We start from the raw sequence: 20,491 nt of genomic DNA on the forward strand, positions 1-20,491 counted from the left end.
TCGGTATGGTCTCTGACAGTAACTGGGAAACTTCTTCATGAAGCCAGAGCTGTAGGAAGTGAGTGACTAAACTGAATGGTGGAAGAGGCTGGCATTTCTTACATAGCAATCAAGTACTCGAATTGCCTGTAATGCGAACCTACTTTTGCCAAAGACAAAGTTGCTGGCAAACCACAAAGCCCTGAGAACATTTATGAACAGCAAAACTGAATCTCAAAGGAAGAATCAAGTTATACGATTTGCTTTATTTCAATTTGTAATGTTTTCTAGTTTTTGCTATAATTTATCCTGCTTAAAGAAGAGAACTGATCATATGACAAATGACAGGACACAAGGCTTTTCCCCCCCCCTGAGATTTCAGTGCAGTGCAGGTGCCAACCTTTGCATGCTCTGGGAATGTCACAGAGTGATAGCCAAATAAAATTAAGTAAGGGCTGCTTTTTTCACACATAATGATGACAATCACAAATGACCACAGACAGGTCAAGGGGATTTAGGTCTGGTTACTCCTAACCTGAGGTGAGGAGAATGGAGTAGACGACCTGCTACGATCCCTTTCTCTTCCTTGAGGGCTTGAGCTCCTACTTGAATTGAGGCATCTAGAAAAGGACAGCAAGTTTGTTCATCAGCTTTGCATCCTGGTATCTGCAATAGCTGTGACTGCCAACTCAATGGCCAGAAAACAGGGCAGCTTTGGATTTATGCTGAGCTATTGAGATGACCCTAACTTTCTCAACTCTAACATAACTCCAGTTAGGGTTAATAAAAGTTGTTTTAATTAACCTGCAAGTAAATATATTCATATTGTAGTTATGATTTCCAAAATCACGTCCTGGGGCAAACCTGAGGTTTTCTTAATAGCTGTACAAATAGTTGAGAAGACACTGATTACCTGCTCTTCGGTGTGGAAAGCCAACTTCAGGCAGTCTCCATCCATCTACCTCGGGGCCTGGCAAAGCGGAGGCAAGGCGCATTGGTGAAACCCGGCCTCGCAGGTTTCACCGCTCAGCTCCTCGGGAAGCCGCCAGGCAGGCAGGACACGATGGCGATCTGGGTAACGTCCTGTGAAAGACCTCTGCCAGCGTGCCTGGGGAGCCCCGGGGCCACGCGCGGACGCGTCGCATTCGCCGGCACCCGGGCAGGCGCGCGAGGCAGCACGCTGCCCAGATCCACACCCAGCAGCGCCGCCCCACGCAAACACCGCTTCGTCCCACTACAACTAACAACAAACACAGCGTAATTTAAAAAACCCTTTTATTTCGACAAACAAGAAGATAGATAGGATTTACGAGCTAAGTTTTTTGGTTGGGGAGCCAATGTGTACTTTAAAGCATCATAAGACTGAGGGGATACAGTCTTGAACAGCATGTTGTAATAATTTGTGAAACTGCTTGAGACAGATTTTTCTAAACCAATTACTTCCTGGCCGTTCAGGGATGCATAAGCCCCCAGCTAAAATTTCTTTTCATTCTGATGCTGGTAACAATGAAGATGAAATGTGATTTTCCTTTCTAACAAATGCTCCAAAAAGAAAAAAAGAAAAAACACGTATTTCTCTGTTATGGAAAATAAGTCTCTGCATGCTGGAAATTCTGCATTTTACTTATTTTCTACCACAAATGCCCCATTTTTTAAAAAATGAATAATGCAGCAATTTTCTCTGATTTATGTTTTCTTTTCTGCCTCATTTGGCACTAATGCTATGTTATTACAAGAACAACTGTTCTCTGCAGAAAGAATGATCTCTAGATGAAGGGTTTCATCCAAAACCTTTAAGTCAATGGGAATGAATCGAAAGGTAGAGAGGCAATATGTATTAGCAATAATTGAGTATTTTCCCAGTGACCAGACAGATCTTGTTCTTATTGCCTGACGATACAGAGCTGCAGTCCCCTACACCTCCTCAGAAAAAGATGCAAAACTCCCTTGCAAGTAGGGTGCCAGGTACGACAGCATGCAGTTTTCAGAGTTGGAGTACAGCGAAGTTGGAGATGATGCACGACGCAGGGCACGACTGAGCTCCAGGTGCCAAGGCAGCAGCTGGGGACGTCTCCACGGCGAGCGAGGGTCCCCGGAGCCTGGCGAGACGGCGGCCCCGCGTCCGCGGCGGGCAGCGCTGGCTGGGGTCACGGCTCCAGGTCCGGGGCACATGCTGGCCGGCCAAGCGCACCGAGGAATGGCCCAAAGCCAAGCTCGGGCGAGGATGTGGGGGCATTAGCGTCAGTCGTGCAAAGCGGCTTAGTCCTTCCCTCTCCCGCAGTCGCGTATCAGACGTGCGAGGAAACCCAGTGGTTACAGCGCGGGGTTTTTCATCTTTTCGTGCAGGCAGGTTGCGCGCACCTTAAGCACGCTGCCGCCGCGAAGACCACCCCACATGAGCTCTCGTACGCTGTCAAGCGGCGTGCAACCGCCCGCAGCGCAGGCGCGGCGCGGGGCCGTCGGCAAGGCGAGGCGGCGGCGGGGGCGCGGCCGTTAACGGCTGCCGGCGGCGGGGGCGCGCGCGGCGCGGCGCGGCGCCTCAGAGGTGCGGCGCGTAGAAGGGGCTGAGGTACGCGGGGCCCAGGAAGGGGCCGAAGGCGCCGCCGCCCAGCGCGAAGGGGGCGGCGGCCGGGAGGAGCACGTTGGCCGCGGCGTAGGAGGGGAAAGTCTGGAAGGGCAGGGCGCCAGGGCCCGGCGGGCTGGCGCTGCCCGCGGCGGCGGCGGCGGCGGCGGCGGCGGGGGGCGCGGGCGGGGCCGCGCCGTCGGCGCCCGGGTGCTGCTTCTTCCACTTGGTGCGGCGGTTCTGGAACCAGATCTTCACCTGCGTCTCGGTGAGGCTGAGCGAGAGCGCCAGGTTGAGGCGCTCGCACACCGACAGGTACCGCGTCGCCCGGAACTTGTTCTCCAGGGCCACCAGCTGCTCGTAGGTGAAGGCGGTGCGCGCCCGCCGCGGCTTGGCGCAGCTCGCCTCGGCCCGCCGCCGCTTGGCGCCTCGCGGCGAGCCGGGCTCCTCGGGCCCCGGCCCCGGCGGCGCGGCGAAGTCCTGCAGGCGGGCGGCGGCGGGCTCGGCCTCGGCCCCGGCCCCGGCTCCCGGCCGTCGCGGGCCCTCCTCGGCGCGCTGCTCCGCGCCGCTCTCCGCTGGGCAGTGCGCATCTAGGGGAGATGGCGGCGCTCGTCAGAGGCACCCCGCGAGCCGCCCGCCCGCCCGCCCGCCCGCCGCGGCCCCGGCGAGCCGCCTGGCGCCCCCTCGCAGCAGCGCTGCTTGCCTCTGACCTCCCCCCCCACACACAAGCGGTAAAATAAGGGCAATCGGTAAAATAAAATAAAGGCGGGAGAGAAATGCGCGCGGCGCGTTAAAGCCGCTCCGGGCTCCCCGCTCTGCGAGCTCATTGGGGGGGGGGGAGGTGTCGATATGGATTTCTTAGCAATTAAAAAAGAAGTTATTAAAGTCCCCTTCTGAAGCGAAAGAAATCCCCTCCCCCCCTCCCCATCTCCGTGCTAATGGAGTTTCAGATTTGCGAGGGCCAGATCGATAGATGTCATCTATTAAAGGTAAGTTTTAATCGAACAATATTAGGATCAGGCCGGGGAAGGAGGTCTGGAGCGGGTACCTGCAAGCTGCGGGCAGGAGATAGGCGGGAGTCAGTAATAGGATATCGATCAGCGGGAGCTCAGGCATCCTCCGGTGGGGACGGGCTGAGCAATTATCCAGCTGCTGTCCCGGGTGCCGCTCGGGGCGGCCGGCGGGCTGCAGCCGAGACCCGCGGGGGCGGCGCGGGCAGGCCCGGCAGGTGCCTCCGCGCCGGCTGGGGCGGCGCTCGGGGAGCGCAGCGCAGCGCAGGACAGGACAGGACAGGACAGGGGGTGCCCGTCCTGCGCGGGGCGCGGCGCGCTGCCAGGCGGAGACCCGAGCGGCGAACTTGGTTTCCCTCCGCGTCAGCGAGCCCGACAGAGCCCCGGTGCCCGCGCGGAGCGTCCCGCGCGCCCGGCGCGGCTGCAGCGCGTGCCTACCCTGCGCCTCGAGCCTGTCCCTGCGGCGCCCGGCGGTGGCAGCGCCCGCGCCCGCTGCAACTCGCGCCAAACTTTTCTGCTGCTCTGCCGAGCCGGCGGTGCCGGCCCTGCTCCCCGCCGCCGGATCGCTTCTCCTGGTGAATTTCTGCGGATCCAGGATGTCTAAGATGGAGAAGGAGATTTTATGATGGGTGGGGGCCGCCTTGGCCCCGCCGGGCGGGCATGCCAGCATTCCCCCCTCCGCGCTCCCGGGAGACCTGCGGGTCCCGGCGTGGGCGGCGGCGGCGGCGGGGGGCAGCGCCTGCCGCGGAGCCCGGCGGCGCCTCCGAGCCGCACGCCCGGGTGCTGGCGCTGGCGGCGCCGAGTGCGGCGGCGGCGGCGGGAGGAGGGTCGGGCTGGGAGGGCGGAGGGGCCGGCGGCGGGGTGGGGGAGAGGAGGGGGCAGCGCCGCCATTGGCACGCCGCCGCCGCGCCCCCCCCGCCCCGCCGCGGGCCGCGCTGCCTCCGCGGGCCGCCCCCGCCGCGCCGCGCCGCGCGGGTCCCCCCACGTGTGCTGCGCGCCGCTGCTCCGCTCTCCCCGCGCGCCCTCTGCCATCGCCCCGGCTCCGCTGTAAAACTGCCGCTTGGCCCGCGGGGGAAGCGAGCAGCCCCCCGCTCCCAGCAGCGGGGCTCGGCTCGGCCCTGGCGCAGCCTCTGGGCCCGCGCTGTCCTCCCGCCTGAGCGCACCCGTGGGGTTCGCAGCGCTCCCGCTCTGTGAGCGGGGGGGGTAGGCGCGCGGGAGCTGGGGAGCCCAGACCCCCGTTCGGCCTCGCTGCCCTGGGGGGAAGCACCTCGTTGTCTGTTTATACCTGTAACTCGTACAGAGCAGGCAGCAGCAGGCCGAGCCTCCGCGCCCTGCCCCGTCCCGTTAGCAGGAGCAGCTCTAGCCGCTGCACATCAGTGTTTGGTAAAAACTTCCTGCCCACGCGGCTCTGCACTTCTGCATCCTTTAAGGAGGATGCTTTCCCCCCTCGCTGGCATCTCTGTGCTTCGTTGGTGCCGCGCTCGAGGACGAAGCGCAGGCGAAGGGGTGTTGCTGGCGGCAAGAGGCCGGGAAGGCAGCGCTGCAGCTGCCCGTCCGCGGGAACCTGCCTCGGGCCGCGCCTGCCCTGCGGCGGGAGCCGCAGCCCGCAGCCCGCAGCCCGCAGCCCTCCTCCTTCCGCGGGTGCCTCAGCCTCCGCCCGCTGAAGCGAACGAGCCGCCTGCTCGCGGCGGGAGCAAGCGCTGTGCGCCGAGGGGAGGCAGAAAAGGCGTCGCTTGGTGGGAAAGGGCCACGGAGTGGGAGGGAAGGTGGCGGAATCTGGCCTCCTGCTTGTCCCTGCAAAGCCATAGCTCTTAAGATAACGGAAAAGCAGGAAGAGGAGGTGAAGATGTGCAGGGAGATGTGACCACAGTTAATTACTGTTGTTAATTATGTGACGGCAGCATGCAAGAGTCCTTTTGGCGCTGCCACCTCCTGTATGGGATAGCGCACAGATTCAGAAGAGAAGGAATCTCCGTCCTGAAGAGCCCGCAGACTGAAGCAATGCACTTGATAAAGCCTAGTTTGGGGAATGCGCCCTGCATGAAAAGGAAACTGATGGCAAAGTGGAAAACGCACCGCTGTGGTTGGTTAAGTGTTATTTATGCGTTTAAAGTTGATTGAGCTGCAAGATGAGGAGAAGGAAGGGAAGAGGAACAGTTACAGTTTCCGGACAGCATACTTCAGCAGTGAGATCAAATAAAGAAAATGGATATGAGATCTTAATGTATATCCTGTTGATATTTTTGAAACAAGATTCTTCTTGTGGCAAAACACTAGTTCCACTTATTGTGATATTTTAAATTACATGGAAAAAATTATAATGTCATCATAGGTATTGTGGTATGGTAGATAGGCTTATGGCCCATTTAGGCTTTAATTTAACTTTAAGAATGCTTGTAAGCCTTTGCAGCACCAGAGACTTATTTTTGGAAGAAAAAAAATAATTTGATATATATGAGACTACAGATACTTCTATTTCAATTATTGTGTCTGCAGGAGCTTAAAAAGTAAATTGTAATGTTGGGATTAATTTGTGAGCTAGCTGACACCTTCAAATACAAGCAGTTTGACATGTGCATACACACTGACCTGCAAACATGCATGCACATCAAAATGCACACAGAAAAGCACACACTCATAGATTAGTTTTAGCAGTCTGTTTGAAGTTGGTCTGTTTCTCAGCTCAAGCATTAAAATTCAGCCTGAGTGCTGTCTTTAAATTGCTTTGATGCTAGGTGGGTTTCAACCCTGACCTGTCCTGACGGCAAGTGATGGCTGTAACAAGCTTTGGATCAATATTCATAGCGGGTGTCCTGGACTGATAACACTATCCAAGACAATGTTCACTATCAGGGTGGACAGCTGAGATATTGCGCCATTAGTGATGTTGTTTTAAATAACCTGATCCATTTCTGGGTCTATTTAATGAATTTCACAGTTTAGATATTATCTTTAAGGAGAAGCCAAAGGCTATTCCAGAAGCAGTGATGCAAATCAATGGTGCCAAGGCTCCTCTGCTTTTCTTGAAACAAAGTGGACTATAATTCCACCACAGCTTTTTATATATTCTGTGAATTGTGGCGTGTATCGATAGTATTAGCAATAAAAAGTATTGGCCCTTTACCGAGGGAGGAATCAACATTATCTGTAAAGCTGAAACACACTTAATAAAATCTCATCTGTGATTATAAAACAGAGGGGTCAGTTCAGTTCTTTATAAGACAAGCAGCTTTGGGGGGGTTGTTTGAAGGAAGCCCAGGGCGCATAGAGAAGGTGCCGTCTAGGTAGGCACAGCCCTCGTCTCGTCTCGGCTAGCTGCCACAGGTCTTGTCGGGCTGTTTGCATCAGCTCGGTCACCCCCAAAACAGAGAGGCCCCCGAAGGGCGGGGGGGGGGGTCAGAAGTACTCCCACAAGTGAAAACAGGAAGTATAGTTAAAAAACCCGCGTGTGTTGAGTTTGCTATCGGCAGCTCCCGACCCAAGGTGACACGTGCCTGCTCCTCGGAGCAGAGGCTGTTTCCCAGGAGCCGGTGTGCGGGTGTGCGGGCGCGCCTCCGCCTTGCTGCAGATGCAGCGCACGGCGCGGAGCGCTGCCCCGCGCCTCGTTACCGACCGACGCGGATGCGCCCGCGCCGGGGCCCGGGGCCGCCCGCCTCCTCCCATCCCCGCGCCGGGCGGGGCGGCCCGGACTCCATCTCCCAGCGGCCCCCGCGGGCGGCGGCCCGGACTCCATCTCCCAGCGGCCCTCGCGGCCCCCGCGGCCGGGCGGCGCAGGACGGGGCGGCCGGGACTCCATTTCCCAGCGGCCCTCGCGGGGGGGGGGGGGGGAAGAGAGGGGCGGTGCCGCTGCCATGGCGGCTTGGGCGCGGGCGGCGCGGGCGCTGCTGCTGGACGTCAGCGGGGTGCTGTACGACAGCGGCGGCGACGGCGGGGTGCCCATCGCCGGCTCGGCCGAGGCCGTGCGCAAGTAAGTGCGGCGGCGCCGCCGCTCCCGGGGCGCGGGCTCCGCGGGCGGCCTGGCCCGGCCCGGCCCGGGGCAGCGGGGGCGGCCCGCCGCCGCCGCCGCCTCTGGTTTCTCGGCCGCTCCGAGGCCGCCGCGGGCCGCGCTCGCCTTGCCGCTGCTGCGGCCCCCGGCAGCGCCGCTCCGCCGCGTCGCGCTGCGCCCTCCTCGGTGTCGGGGGAGCCGCGCCGTCCGCTCCGGTGCGGTGCGGGACCGCGGCGTGTCTGAACGCGGGGCAAAACCTCTGCTGAGAGCGTGGCTGAGCCCTGGAGCCCGGGGAGGCTGCGGAGCCTCCGTCCTCGGAGAGACCCCAGACCCGCCCGCACCCCGTCCTGGGCGCCGTGCTGCGGGTGGCCCTGCTGGAGCAGGCGGTGGGGCTGGGGGGTCTCCGGGGGTCCCTGCCAGCCTCACCCCGTCTGTGAATTACACCCCAAATAAACCTGAGTCAGGGCGGATTGAAAAAACACGCTTTGCAGCCCTCCAGCTCGTAGTTCGAAAAGTTGCTTGCGATAGGAAACCAAACATGGTCTAACAAACATGGTCAAACATGGCATTTTGGTCTACCTCGAGTTTTTCTTCTGTTTCTTTAGCTGTGAGGGAGTCTGCTGGGTTTGCAGATCCGCTCTCTCTGGGATCATGGGAGAAGAAGTAAAGAGAAGTGCAGATAGATGCCAGTTATTTTTGGACGTGCTTTAATCATTGCACGTGTAACGAGAGAGGATGACACAGATATGAGGTCTGGCATGTTTTGCCACTAACCAGTTTCAAAAAATTGCCTGCATTGGCAGTGTATTGCTGTAAATTGAATAAATTAACTGTCAAATCAGCTTGTACTTTTTGCTGAAAATTTACAACATAGCAGAAATCAAGAATGGAAGATTTCAATGCTGTGTTTAATGATTGCCAGAGTTATAAGTGATTAAAAGCAAGGTGTTGTAATGGAAAATTGCTTGCATAACTCACATAAGGCTCACAGGTAGAGAGCATATAGTTTGTTGTTAGCTGGGTAACCTAGTGTAGTTAACCCAGACTGAGTAAATGCTAATCACAACAGATTGTGATCTCATTTATTTCCTATTTCTTGTTAATCAGGTCTGGGTTTTAGTGTGTGGGAATGTGAATCCATCATTTAAGCTTAGGTATTTCCTGTGTAAACTGAATTTAGGTCTGATAGGAGATAAGAGGCTGGCAAGCCTTGCTCGTGCACACGAAGGCAGGCCAGTAAAGGTGATAGCTGATGTCTCTGTTAACCTGCCGGTGCGTCTCGTATCTGCCGTACGGAGAAGCTGCCTGACCAGGGGACTGGGAGGGGGACACCTCGGGGCATGAGGAGTCGCAGCAGGGTCTGTTTTCCTCCTGCTCGCCGTCGTCTCCTTGGCAGTGGTGCAGATGGCGTTGGGTTCCCTGGAAAAGTTGTGTCCTCCTATCTCGGGCTGCTGAAAGCTCGTTCTCATGCTGGTGACAAATGCTTCATCCTACTGCTGAGAGATACCAGGCTGAAGGCTCTCGCTCTCCGGACCTGGTTCATCCCCAGAAACCCTGGTGGGGAGAGGGCGCACCTCCGGGTTAACCTGCGTTTCTGGGGGTTGTGCGTGAGGGAGAGCGGGCCGCCCCTCGGAATAAACGGAGGAAGAGTAAACTCTGCCCACACAGATCTCATGGGCACCTGGTTGCTGCGCTTTGGAAGACTTTTCCATTAGTCCCTTGGGAGAGGTTCTTGTGGTGGGACTTCTATCTTAAATAAATAACTTTCTGTTTACCTTTGGCCTGAGTTTTTTTGTTTGAAGACTAGTATTAACTAGATCATCTGCCTAAATGAAGGAGATCAGTGGGTCACTAAAGGAAAATTTGGGGTGTACAGTATATTTCAATAACCCTTTGCAGAAAATCCATATCTGTTTAATGTGGCAAAGTTCTGCTGTGTGTAACTGACTTGAAATGTCCTAAATATTGAAACACTTGAATAGTGTTAAGTGTTGCAGTGTGCTTGGCAGGCTCCCCTGAGGCTTGCGTCCTCCAGGACCAGCAAATACTGACACACTTGTGTTGAGAGCCTTTTCAAGCAGGAAAATATATAGGAGGAAGTATTGAAATCAGGGAAATTAATCATTTGAGGTATGATTTTAATTAAGTATGTGCCTAAAATGTTTGTAACACTGAGATGGAAAAAACAGTGCTAGAGACGACCCAGATGCACTGGGAATATAAGAAAACTTTGCTGCTTTGCTGTTTTTTAATTAAAAATTTATTCCTGAAGATTCCTTCTTAAATTCTTCATTTCTTAAAATGTGTAGCAGGCAAATAAAGTTTAATCTGATCAATCCTTTATTCTCTTCTACACAGATTTTTCCAGTGCTATTCGAAAGTAGTATTTAAAGTAATCCTAAGATTTATTAGGGGTCCGTGCTGTCCCAGAGTGTTTCACAGAGGTTGCTCTGGAAGCCCCTTTCTGGGAGCTTTCGTAGCCCTGTTTTGGACGATTGGCGCGATCAGGCCAGGAGAGAGCCACAGATGGCAGGAAGACCCTGACGGGAAATCAGTGCCCTGAGTGAATTTAGTGATATTTGGCAGAGGCAAAAGTTGCTTAATTAAAGACACAGTATTAAAATACTGTCGCATATGGATTTTCCATGTAATCCCATATGATTTCTGTTTCCATTCCTAGATGTTCTCTTGATGCAATATTTCAGTGCAGTTTCTGTTCTCAGTACTTTTCTGTAGGTCTGCTACAGGCTCAAGATTCAAGAGAGACCCTAAGAGAAAAGGATGATAGCAAAATAAATGCTTTTGTATTCTCTCCGTGTGTGTAGAGCCGCCTGTTTGCTGCCTGTAAAGAGGCAGGCGCAGCCGGGTGCGACCTCTGGCAGGATTAAACCTTCCTGACTTTGCCGCGCGGTCCTGTCTCGCTCAAATCCTCCTGATAATACGATTTCCCCCGCAGGCTGGGTTTGACGTGTGTGCCGTCAGGTCTGCCTGTGAAGGAGAGGCTGCTCCTGCTGTTCATCTTCCAAGATAACACATCTTATCACCACCCCAGAAATAGCAGCCTGTCACTCCTTGTTGACGGGCACTTTCTGATTGCTTAGCCAGGCCTCGCGGGTGCACCGGTGATCCTCATCTCCGGGGAAAAGGGGGCCCGAGGAGCTCGTGCTGGCGCCGCGCGGTGCCCCCGGACAGGAGGTGAGGTGGCACCTGGGCACCATCCGTGTGCAGGAGGTGACGTCTGGCCATGGTTGGGTCAAAGCCCTGGCGTTTGGGAGCACCGGGCCAGGCAGCGGGACATGGGCTTTTCCCTCCTTCCCGGTGGGTGCCGGGATGGGGCTCGCAAGAGGGCTGAGCCAGGGAAGGGCCACGTGGTGGGACGGGGTGCAGGGGGTGGACGTCGCTGCTCGGATGTCCCCGCGCGGCAATGGAGGCCGTCGCCTCGGGGTGGGGACCCCGCTGCTGTGGTTGTGCTCCCACGTCGAGAGCGGGCTGTTGTCCGTGTGTTTGGGTGGGGAAGGGGAGCGTGTACCTGTAGCCGATAAGGGGCTCGGGGGCACAGACTAGTCTTGTCTGCTGTGCCGGCCGCAGCGTCTCTGCGTGCGGAGAGGAACGGCCGTGGGCTGATACGAAAACGAGCTGCTCGGCTCATTCGTGGATGCTGCCAGTTTCCGGGCAACTGTGGCAAAACAGGTCTGCTGTGCTGTGGCTCGTTTTCCCCAGGGGCGAAGTGGGGGGTTATTCCTTCGTTTCTTTAGGTTGCAGATGCTTTAGGGGACCGTCTCTTAGGCTGAGTTTGTGCGCTGCTTAGCGCCGTGGAGCCCTGATCCCAGCCGAGGCCTTCGGGCACAGCCAAGATAAACCTGAATAATAATAATCATGTAATTACTGTCTGAAAGTAGATCGTTTCTTTAAAAACCAGGACATGCTTAATAATATCGGCATCACAGTTTCCCTGATGCTTTTGACATTTTGGTTTTGTTTCTTCTAGGATTTAGACTTCATTTTAGTCAGGCTTTAGAATGTTTATTAAATAACTTTGTCACTGCATTTGCTGAAAGCGCCCATATGGAGGCAAAACAAACTGCAATTTGACTTACGGTAATGTCAGAAATATGCTGTTGAAACAACATTATTACTCTGGCCTTGGGCTAAATGTAAGATATTAAAGGCTTTCGTCTTGAAATACTGGAAATGCTGAAGCCCTTGTTCTCGTTAGGGACATCTCTGCAGTTAATTTGACCTGTCTCTTATCTGACCTGGAGGAGGCTATGGGGAGCCTTCAAAGAGGGTTTTGAGATGCTAACTAGTGACAGGCTCCCTAATGCTGCGCTGGGAAAGTTGGCCTCGCTTGGCCTGGATTTGTCCTACGGCAAAGGCAGACGGCCGGCGCGGCTGCCCGGCCCCGGAAGGGCCGCGGGAGCTCCCCGGAGCGGCCGGCGGGCCCGGAGACGTCAGGCGTTGGGCATCGGCGGGCCGGGGCGCAGCGCGGGAGGCGGCACGCTGCGCCCCGGCCCGGATCCTTCCCACCTCCCTGCCGCGAGGCTCTCCGTTCCCACCGAGTTCATCCTCGCGGCCATGGTTAGCGCGGAGCTCGCAGAGCCCGCAGCAAATCTTGCGGTGAAAGCTTCGGCACAGCAGAGATCTCGCCAGATCTCGATAACTGATTGCATGCAGCTCCTAGAAGTCCCGTGTCAAGAAGCAGTGCAGAAAGTGGCGGTCGTAGCCGTGGAAATTGGGGGCAGCAGAAGTGTGTACCAATAAGTGCCAGGACGGCAGAAACCCGTATTTTGTTCAGGTCATTCAAAGTAATTGCTTAAGAGTAATCGTTTTGTTCAGGTAAAGTCAAGCAGTCTTATTTATCTGCCTATTAGGTTGGTAATTGTTCTAGCTCACACCATTTAAAATCTTTATCGACTCATTATCCTATTGCCAGTTGGTCATTAATATTTGTATCTGCATCGCTGTACAGGTCGGTGGTTTCATGCAGATGGATTAAAGCTAAAAGCTGCTCTTTTTTAATGAATTGATTTCTGTATCAATTAAAAAGTCATGAATGCAGATCGCTAGGAACTTTGTAACTAATTCGAATTGATACGATTATCTTTTGCGATGAGATAGTCTAAAGTCTCGGAGTACATGTATGCTTTATATATCTAATCTGATTCTTAAATGTCATTTTGATAATTTATGCTACAGGTATGAACCTTGTTATGATGGCTGACCTGTTCTGTTCAGATTGTCTTGCTACATCATCTCTCATACCATTACAGCAATTAAATTCTCATGTAACAGCATATAGTACCACACCAATAAAAACCATAAGTAAACATTTTCCTTTGCGGTTGGTTTGATATGACTGAAACCATTTCCACTCCTCTAAAACTATATTTGCTGTATTATTTTTGTTGGTTTTGGCCGAATTCTGCTCTCAGCTATTTCAGTTACTATTTGAGAGAGTAGCAGTATAATTCCTGTGAGCAGAGTTTTGCTGGCTTTATATTTATATGATAGCTGCAGGGGGTTGGTTCTTTTTGCTTTTTGTTTGTTTGCAGCCAACTGGACAGTCAGATGGAGCAGGAAAAATAAATCACTGAAGAAGCTGATAGATGCTGAAATGTCCTGACAAGGATGACATTCAGTAACATACTTGTCTGGGCCATAGAGGTTCCCTGGAGGAAAATGTTAATAGTTAGTATCCAAGTTGGTATTACTCCTCATGAAAAACTAAGTGTTACAAGTTGGGATGATTTATTTATTTCTAATGTACCTGTGTCTTTGGTAAACTTTACCCATGAAATATTTTAGGATTCAGTGTGCACTGAAAGGAATTGATGAATTGGAGGCCGAAAGAAAGAACCGTGGAAGTATTTGTTCTACAGAATAGATATCTGCTCTCAAAGGATGCGAAGGTGGATCTAGATCCTTCCTATTACGTGGCTTAACTATGACAGACGGGCGCCCCTGTGGCTAGGAGCAGGGACACCCATGTTCCAATCCAGAATCCTGAGTGTCAAAAATGCCGTTAAAACCACTGAGGACTATTACTGTTAGTTTTAGGTGGCAATATTACAGTGACTAGAAAATCCCCCAAAAAGCTTGATAGAATTTGACCCTTGAGAACTTCTAATCCACAGCATTTCGTGATTTAGTGTACTGTGGCACACATTTGTTGTTTAAAAACCAACAAATAGCTGAGTCGAATAAAGCTTTTTCCTTCCAAGGGTGTATAGTTAACTGGCAGACGCCGTGGTGGTGTTTTTAACGGGTCAGAAAGCCTGTCGGTGACTTAAAGGGTTCTATTGGAGTCAGCCTTAACAGTGCCTCTCTACCATGCTGTTATTGTCTTAATTGATTTACACAGCACTGACATGAGGTGAGCTATTCGCTTTTTGTTTCGAATAGTAAGGAGCTGATCTCTTACAAGACAGAAGGTGGTTAAACATCCATAAAAGCTGCCCAGCCTGAGATCTCTTCTTTGCATTTACAGCTGTATGCTGATAGCATGCCTCTTAGCATATCCATATGAAAAGCACGCAGTAGTTGGACATTTACAACATCCTGTTGTTTGGCCAGTATAGTGCATCTGTTAGCACAAACTCCAACAAAGTCCTTTAAAAGAGCAACGGAAATCTTGGGCATAGGGAGCTGTGGAGCAGCTGGACAGTCATGTTAAAGTAAAATACCTGGAGAGTCTAACAAGGCAAAGATTGTGAGGAGAACAAGCAGAATTGCAATCGTAAAGCAATTCAGCATGCGGGGGGCAGAGAGTTGGTTCATGCAGAGCAGTTGAATTTGCAAAGAGCCATCTGAAAGCGTGTGGAGCGAGGAGGAGGAAATCCTTGTTGCAACAGAAGATAACCAAAGCATGCATTAGCACAATCTGTGCAGATATTCAGAGTTTCGAGATTTGCTACGTCTTCAAGACATGCAAAAGCAGAGGAGTTGTTCCTCCCAGAAAGAGACTTTCAAATGAGCTGTACAAATTCTTGTGTAAATATTCATTCATTTGTCATTACGCTTAACTCTTGCTTTACGCTTTTCATTCATAGATCTCAAAGAAATGTGGGTGTCGTCATCTGTCTTTTCTGGGTGAAGCAGCAGTGGCACAGAAGGATGAAGCAGTTCATCCACAGTCATGCAGGTTTTCACTGGCAGAGCCAGAAGTAGCCTCCAGGAGTTGATCCCCTGCCAGTTGAGAGCTGTCATAGCTCCACTGTAGTCTAACGATAGCTGTGGCCCCAGGTCTCCTGGAGCAGCAGACCTTCCTAACCCATATATTCTTTCCTACTCAGCAGTGTTCATTACTATTTTAAAAGATCTGTGTCCCCGAAGTTGTATGTACCCTCAGCAAGTGCTGTCTGCATAAATGGCATGAATAAAAGCTTACACTTCTCACTGCAAATTAAACATCATTACGTTTAGAGTCTTGAGCTACTTGCTGTCCATTGGCACAATTATGTGGCATACAAATATTTACAAATAAAGAATAATAAAAGATATTACAGTGATAGCTACTAATAGTGCTTGTTCTTCTTTGTATAAATACCAGCTAATTCCTGCAATTGATAAGCAGCATTTTGCCTCGTTCTGTACTTTAGGACTTGAGCCTTGTCTCAGTTTGCTGCTGAGATACTACGCTTTTTTCCTGTCTGTCACATCTGGCGAACTCCATCTGGGATCTTAGAATGAAGCCTCGTTCTTTGCGTAGCCTCACCAGCATTGCCATTTCCTGAGGCCTAAACGCCGTGGTTAAAGTTCTGCACCGCCTGCGTAAGCGATGCGCTGGCAGGAGCGGGGTCGCGCTCGCTCTCAGCCGTGCTGGTCCTTCAGAGGATCTCGAAAGGTGCGGAAGTCGGGGAAGACGTTCTGCGGCTGCCTGAAGAGGGTCGGCTGTGGTTTGTTTGCCTTCAGGCAGCCTAGAGGTGTAGTTGTTTGTATCCGTAGCAGTCAATCGCTTTAATTTTAAAATTGCACTAAGTTTCCTGAAATGCAACTTTTTTTTTTGAGCTATTGTCTTGAAATACTATGGTACTTCTTAAAGCAAGAGGGAAAGCAAAGCATCTGAGAGCGACTTCTTTATCCATAAAATAGGCTAAACAAAATCTTTCAGCAATTTATCTTCTTTTTTCTTGGAGATGGAACTAATTATTTATAAGCAGATGCTGTTTGTTTACAAAGTAATAACTTTGTCACTGGCAAATTATCTTGTTTTTGACTGACATTTTAATACAATAATTAGTTGCTGTAGAGACAAATAATTGACTGCTTTTAGCAAAGAATGAAAGCTGTTGGAATATGATTATGTTGTCGATAAAAATGTTATGATTAATGCAAATGAATGTATTCCAGCCCCGTTCATGCTAACAGTTAATACTTTTGAATCCCTGAAGTTAGATTTTTCTTTACCCCTGAAAAAGTCAAAATGATTTAAATACCTAAATAAACATGTTGATGTGTTTATAAAGTTTACTTTGAATAACAGTTCAGTGATTTATCAATTTTGCTGTCAAACAATGTCTTAAAGTGGTGTCTCCAGAGTCCTAATTTTGTAAAAGTACTCCATCTTCTTTTGCCATTGCCAGCCCTTAAATAACATCGGCCTCTTTCTGTGCCTTCTTCATATGTGCCTATTAATCTGCCTCATTCCTGTTCAAAGGTATTGCTTTTTTTTTTTTTAATCCCTTTTGCAGACCTTCCTTTGGATTCCCTCCAGATTATCCACTTCTATATGTAGGGAGAGGTGAGCCATATGGGCCTGGAAAGGAAATTGTGCATGCGAGATAGCAGATGGAGAGATGAGTTTCAGACACAGGAATGCGAGGGGGAGCTGGGCCAAAAAGTGCAGTACACAAGAGCATGTAAGACCAGCCTTGCTCTAGGGAGCAGAAGCCTGGGCCACCGGAATGGGAAATTTGTTGAGTTCAGCTCTCCCCAAGAGCAATGAGAGGACATGGGGGAACAGAAGCATGAGGAGATCAGAGAGCAAAAGTAGCAGCAGAGGCAGAAGAGATGTGGCAGCAACATTTAAGCAGTTTGGATATACTGCGAGGATGGAAGAAGTCAGAGCAAATGGGAGATTTAGTTCCTGGGACAGAGAATGAGCAACTGGAAAGAAAGCTGGGGTAGCCCTGTCACGGGAATGTGCATAGGGTTTCACCAGAGTCCCCTGGTCTCGTCACCATCAAGCAATTCCACAGAAACACCTATCCTGCCAGTATTTTGCAAGAAGTTTGTGATTTAAAATTTGGCCAAATTGACTAAGCGAGGTAGGCAAAGGCTTCCTTAATGCCTGGCTTCCCTCAGACTTTTGGAATAATGGTTTTGCCTCGTATGTGTTTTCACTGGAATAGTAAATAGAACTCGGAGTCACAGCGTAACGCCTTAGTGCCACGAATGCAGCAATGCCACAGGGGGTGCGTAAAGCAGAAGGGACGGACCCACGGTGCAGGCGGTGGCAAGGGTTCACTCGTTCAGCCAGCTCTGAGCAGGCAGAACTTTCACGCCTGCTTTTCAGGTGTGCGTGCTCTCATGGAGAGCTCGAGTCACCTGGGAGACGTCTGCAAGAGCAGTCCCAGGCTTTGCGCTAGTTTGTAAGTATTGCCTGGTCTGTTGCTTCAGGACGTAACCTGTTTCTCGCAGTGGTTTTTGCCTTCTGTGTACAGCAGTGTATGTTTTGCTGGGTGAATTATGGGGCTTGGGAGGGGGGGACCCCTCTCTCTCTCTCTCTCTCTCAGCGGCAGTGATTCGGTACTTCAAAAGGCAGTATGTGAACCACGCGGTGAGCAATGTGGAATGATGTGGCCCTTCACAGATTTCCTCCCGAGTGCTTTCAGAGGTTGCCTTAACATCTAAGGCAGGAGACTTAATCACCATATTTTCCTCTTGTACAGTATAACTGCAGAAATTCCCAATTGCTAGATAAGTATCCAGTCTCCTTCTGAAGCAAATAAGATTTGGAGATGGAGGTGTTCTGAGGCCAGTGAGTTTCACAGCTTGATCTTACATCATGTAAAAAAATAGTAGTTTGTTACTGATGTTGAATTTCTTACAACTGTCCTCTTATTCTTGTGGTCAGGAGAAAGGGAGAATGAATTTTAAATCTGCCTTCTCTCCATCAGTCATATATGTTTGTGTCAATATATATGTCCTTTCTAAAGGAGTCCTCGTACATGTGACCTGGTGATTAAAGTCTAAGCGAATGCTCTTAACAAGAATGGCCAATATCCAGCACTTCTGAAAATCATTCTTTTTTAGATCCTCAAAAATGAACTTGGTGAGATTTTCAAATACCCACTTGTCATTCAGTCCCTTAGAAAATTAATGTAGCTTCAACACTTAGTCGGTATGTGAACTTTTGAAAATCTTCCCCAAATGCCTGGGTCCAGGTCTCTGGAGTCAGCAGTGTGGACTTCTGGAGTATGATCCAGCTTTCTGAGAGGGCTCCTGGAAAGCAGCAGTGCTTGAGTAACAGACTCTGTGCCAGTGACGAAGAGGCAAACTATGACTTGTTTCCTTTTAGCACTGAATAAGAACTTTATTTGATCAAGACAATGCTCATGGTCCCAAATTTTCTCAGCACTCTGCTCTGTCTTCTGCAGCCTGCCTCAGCCTAGCTTCCTCCTCCAGATTTGATGCCACCGTGCACAGGTTAATAGGAGAGAGACCAGATTTCTCATAACTGCCAGCCCTCTCTTTCCTTGGTACCTTCTCTCACTTATTTCTGCTCACTTCCTCCCCCCTCATTTTCCAAACCTATCTTCTCCAAGCTGTTCCTTTTTCCGCTTGTGTATAACTTGCAGGCACTTGCTTCTGGAGTCTTTCTGCAGCTGCTTGCTCGTCTCTAATCTATCATCTTTATAAATAGGTAGAGTCCTCAGCTAGGTAGTTTTGTTGTCCTGGTATTTCTTCTTACTTTGCTATCAGTTCACTGCTAGTTGTTTAACAGCTGCATCTGAATCCAAACTGTTCATCTCTGAATCTTATTTTTATCTTCTCCCAAAATATGTTTAGCTTCTCCAGTTATCTGACTACTATGTATTTTCATGGCCTGTTTCTTAAGTTTGCTTTGCTAAGCTGTTACTTTGCAAATGGCACCTCCGCATCAAAGACGCACTTTAGATTTGTAGTCGCCCCAAGCAGGCTCTGGGCAGGCCAGCGCAGGGAAGGTTTTGTGGGCCCACCAAGAAATGGGGAGTCATCACGTTGCCTCCTAGTCAGCACTGCATGAAGGAGCTGAAGATTTTATCTTTCTTTGCCCTGTTCACTGACCATTTTGTAGTCCACACCAGATTTACCCTTTGATGAGGTCTAGCACTGATCTCTTGCTGCAAAACTCTTAGTCATTTTAACTGTGTTTTTTAGATGTTGTCTCTCTTTTACCTGGGCAGGCAAAAGAAGTTGTGTAAATGTCTGCTGTTTTCAAACTCTCTTTTTTTCTATTTTGACCTTGAAACTAAGCGAGTCAGTTCTACTTTTGACCCTTATGATTGGTCCCCTCTTGGCTTTGCTCTGCCCGGTTCTGACATTTGAGGTGTATGTTTTGCAAACTTATTTCTTAGGTACATCTGAAACTTTTCCAGCCAGTCATCTAGCGCAGCGAGGGTCTGTTGAGCTCTCTGGAGCTGTGACGGGTTCGTCCCCCGGTATCGTTGCAGGAGTGCTCTGTGCTGGTACGGTTAAGGTGCCAGCAGATGGCACTCAATATACCTTGTATTTCCTGAGCTGTGAAGGACTGGTGGAACTTGTTGCATCGTGTGCATTCGTCACCCTTGTGCAATTCCTAAGAGCTACCGTTCTTTTGATTAGAAACAACACATTCTGCTATCTACCTAAAGTTGGGAGGTCAGAAGTTAATGTCTTTTTTTGTCTTCTTTGCATGCCTCGTATTGCATATAAACATTACTGTGCTTTATATGAAGCAAGACATGACACGAGTGGCATGAAGAAAAAGCAGCTTGCTGAAAAATGATGTTCAGAAGTTTTCCATACTTTACAGCTAAAGGAAGAGTTTTCCTGGGCAGAAGTGTTCTACCTCCACCACCCCTGGCCCTTGCAGAGGACATTACCCAAATGTTAGCCTTCCCCAGGCAGTGAGGAAAGCATTATTGCACAAATTCTGTGTTTTTACTTTATGGTTTGGTCACAAGTAGATAATTATCTGATGCTGTTATTTCCGCTTGTTTCTGAGACAGCATTAGAGCACTGACAGGTATACACTGAAACACGCTGGTAGTTGTGCACGGATGCAAGAGAGTCAAATAGCGCCAGATAGCATAAGTGCTTAGCAGACTTTTCTTTTAAATTAAAAAACCTCTGAAAAAACGAAAGCAAGATAAAAAGGCAGTTCTGGAAATCTCATAACCAGGGCTCTTCCAAATCCTTTTGAAGTTGGCGTTGGGACAGTTGCCAAGTTCAGACTGTTACCTTTCCCAGGGTTTAGTTTTCTGCCATCCTGTTCGTCCGCACAGGAGGCTGCCAGCTGCGGGAAGGGGCGGCTTTCCGCTCCGGCGTTAGGAACGGCCTTCGCTGTGGCAGAGCGGTCAAAGATGGGACGCCCGAAGTTCAGCCGTATGCTGTGTCCTTAGCCCTTTCTGCCGTTCGCAGGACAGTGTGAATTTAAGGAGGAGTGATGGCTTTGAGTCTAGATCCCGGGGCCATTTGTTCTTCCTCCCGGTGTCGCAACCTTCACGTTGTCTGAAAGAGCGGTTTTTGTTTCATATGCCCAAAGGCTACCCGTAAAGGTTGGCAAGGGCAGTTGGTTAAGTCTGCACAAGGTCAGCCAGGATGTCTAATAATTGTCCTAACACTTTACCTGCTATGGAACAATAATGAGAGTTTTTTCATTATTTTCGGGTGAGTGAACCTGGCAGATGCTGACAGCCAGCAGATGTGTAAAGTTCGAGGTGATTTGTAAGGGACCGGCTCATCTGACGCACAGTAATTGCATTGTGGGAC

General features: G+C 50.9%; 2 protein-coding genes across 2 annotated transcripts in view; one reads left to right on the forward strand and one right to left on the reverse strand.

Moving 5' to 3' along the window:
* Positions 1 to 2,518: 2,518 nt before the first annotated feature.
* On the reverse strand, positions 2,519 to 4,222 carry NKX1-2 (NK1 homeobox 2). The gene is made up of 2 exons (XM_067299625.1): positions 3,991 to 4,222; positions 2,519 to 3,132 (listed from the first exon to the last, which is right to left on the reverse strand). Exons 1-2 carry the CDS (start codon positions 4,220 to 4,222, stop codon positions 2,519 to 2,521), a joined length of 846 nt encoding a protein of 281 aa, XP_067155726.1.
* A 3,170-nt stretch (positions 4,223 to 7,392) lies between these two features.
* LHPP (phospholysine phosphohistidine inorganic pyrophosphate phosphatase) overlaps positions 7,393 to 20,491 on the forward strand; it is a 107,891-nt gene continuing 94,792 nt past the window's right edge. The window contains exon 1 of the mRNA XM_067300356.1: positions 7,393 to 7,519. Within this exon, the coding sequence (XP_067156457.1) occupies positions 7,404 to 7,519 (116 nt within the window). The 5' untranslated portion in view covers positions 7,393 to 7,403. The remainder of the gene's footprint in view (positions 7,520 to 20,491) is intronic.

The sequence above is a fragment of the Apteryx mantelli genome, chromosome 7 (assembly GCF_036417845.1).
Source record: "Apteryx mantelli isolate bAptMan1 chromosome 7, bAptMan1.hap1, whole genome shotgun sequence".
Taxonomy (NCBI): Eukaryota; Metazoa; Chordata; class Aves; order Apterygiformes; family Apterygidae; genus Apteryx; species Apteryx mantelli.

Coding starts and splice junctions, on each gene's coding strand:
- NKX1-2 (XM_067299625.1), bottom strand. CDS start 4,222: ATGCTGGCATGCCCGCCCGGCGGGGCCAAGGCGGCCCCCACCCATCAT. Junction 3,133..3,990: donor GGACAGGCTCGAGGCGCAGG/GTAGGCACGCGC, acceptor CATCTCCCCTAG/ATGCGCACTGCCCAGCGGAG.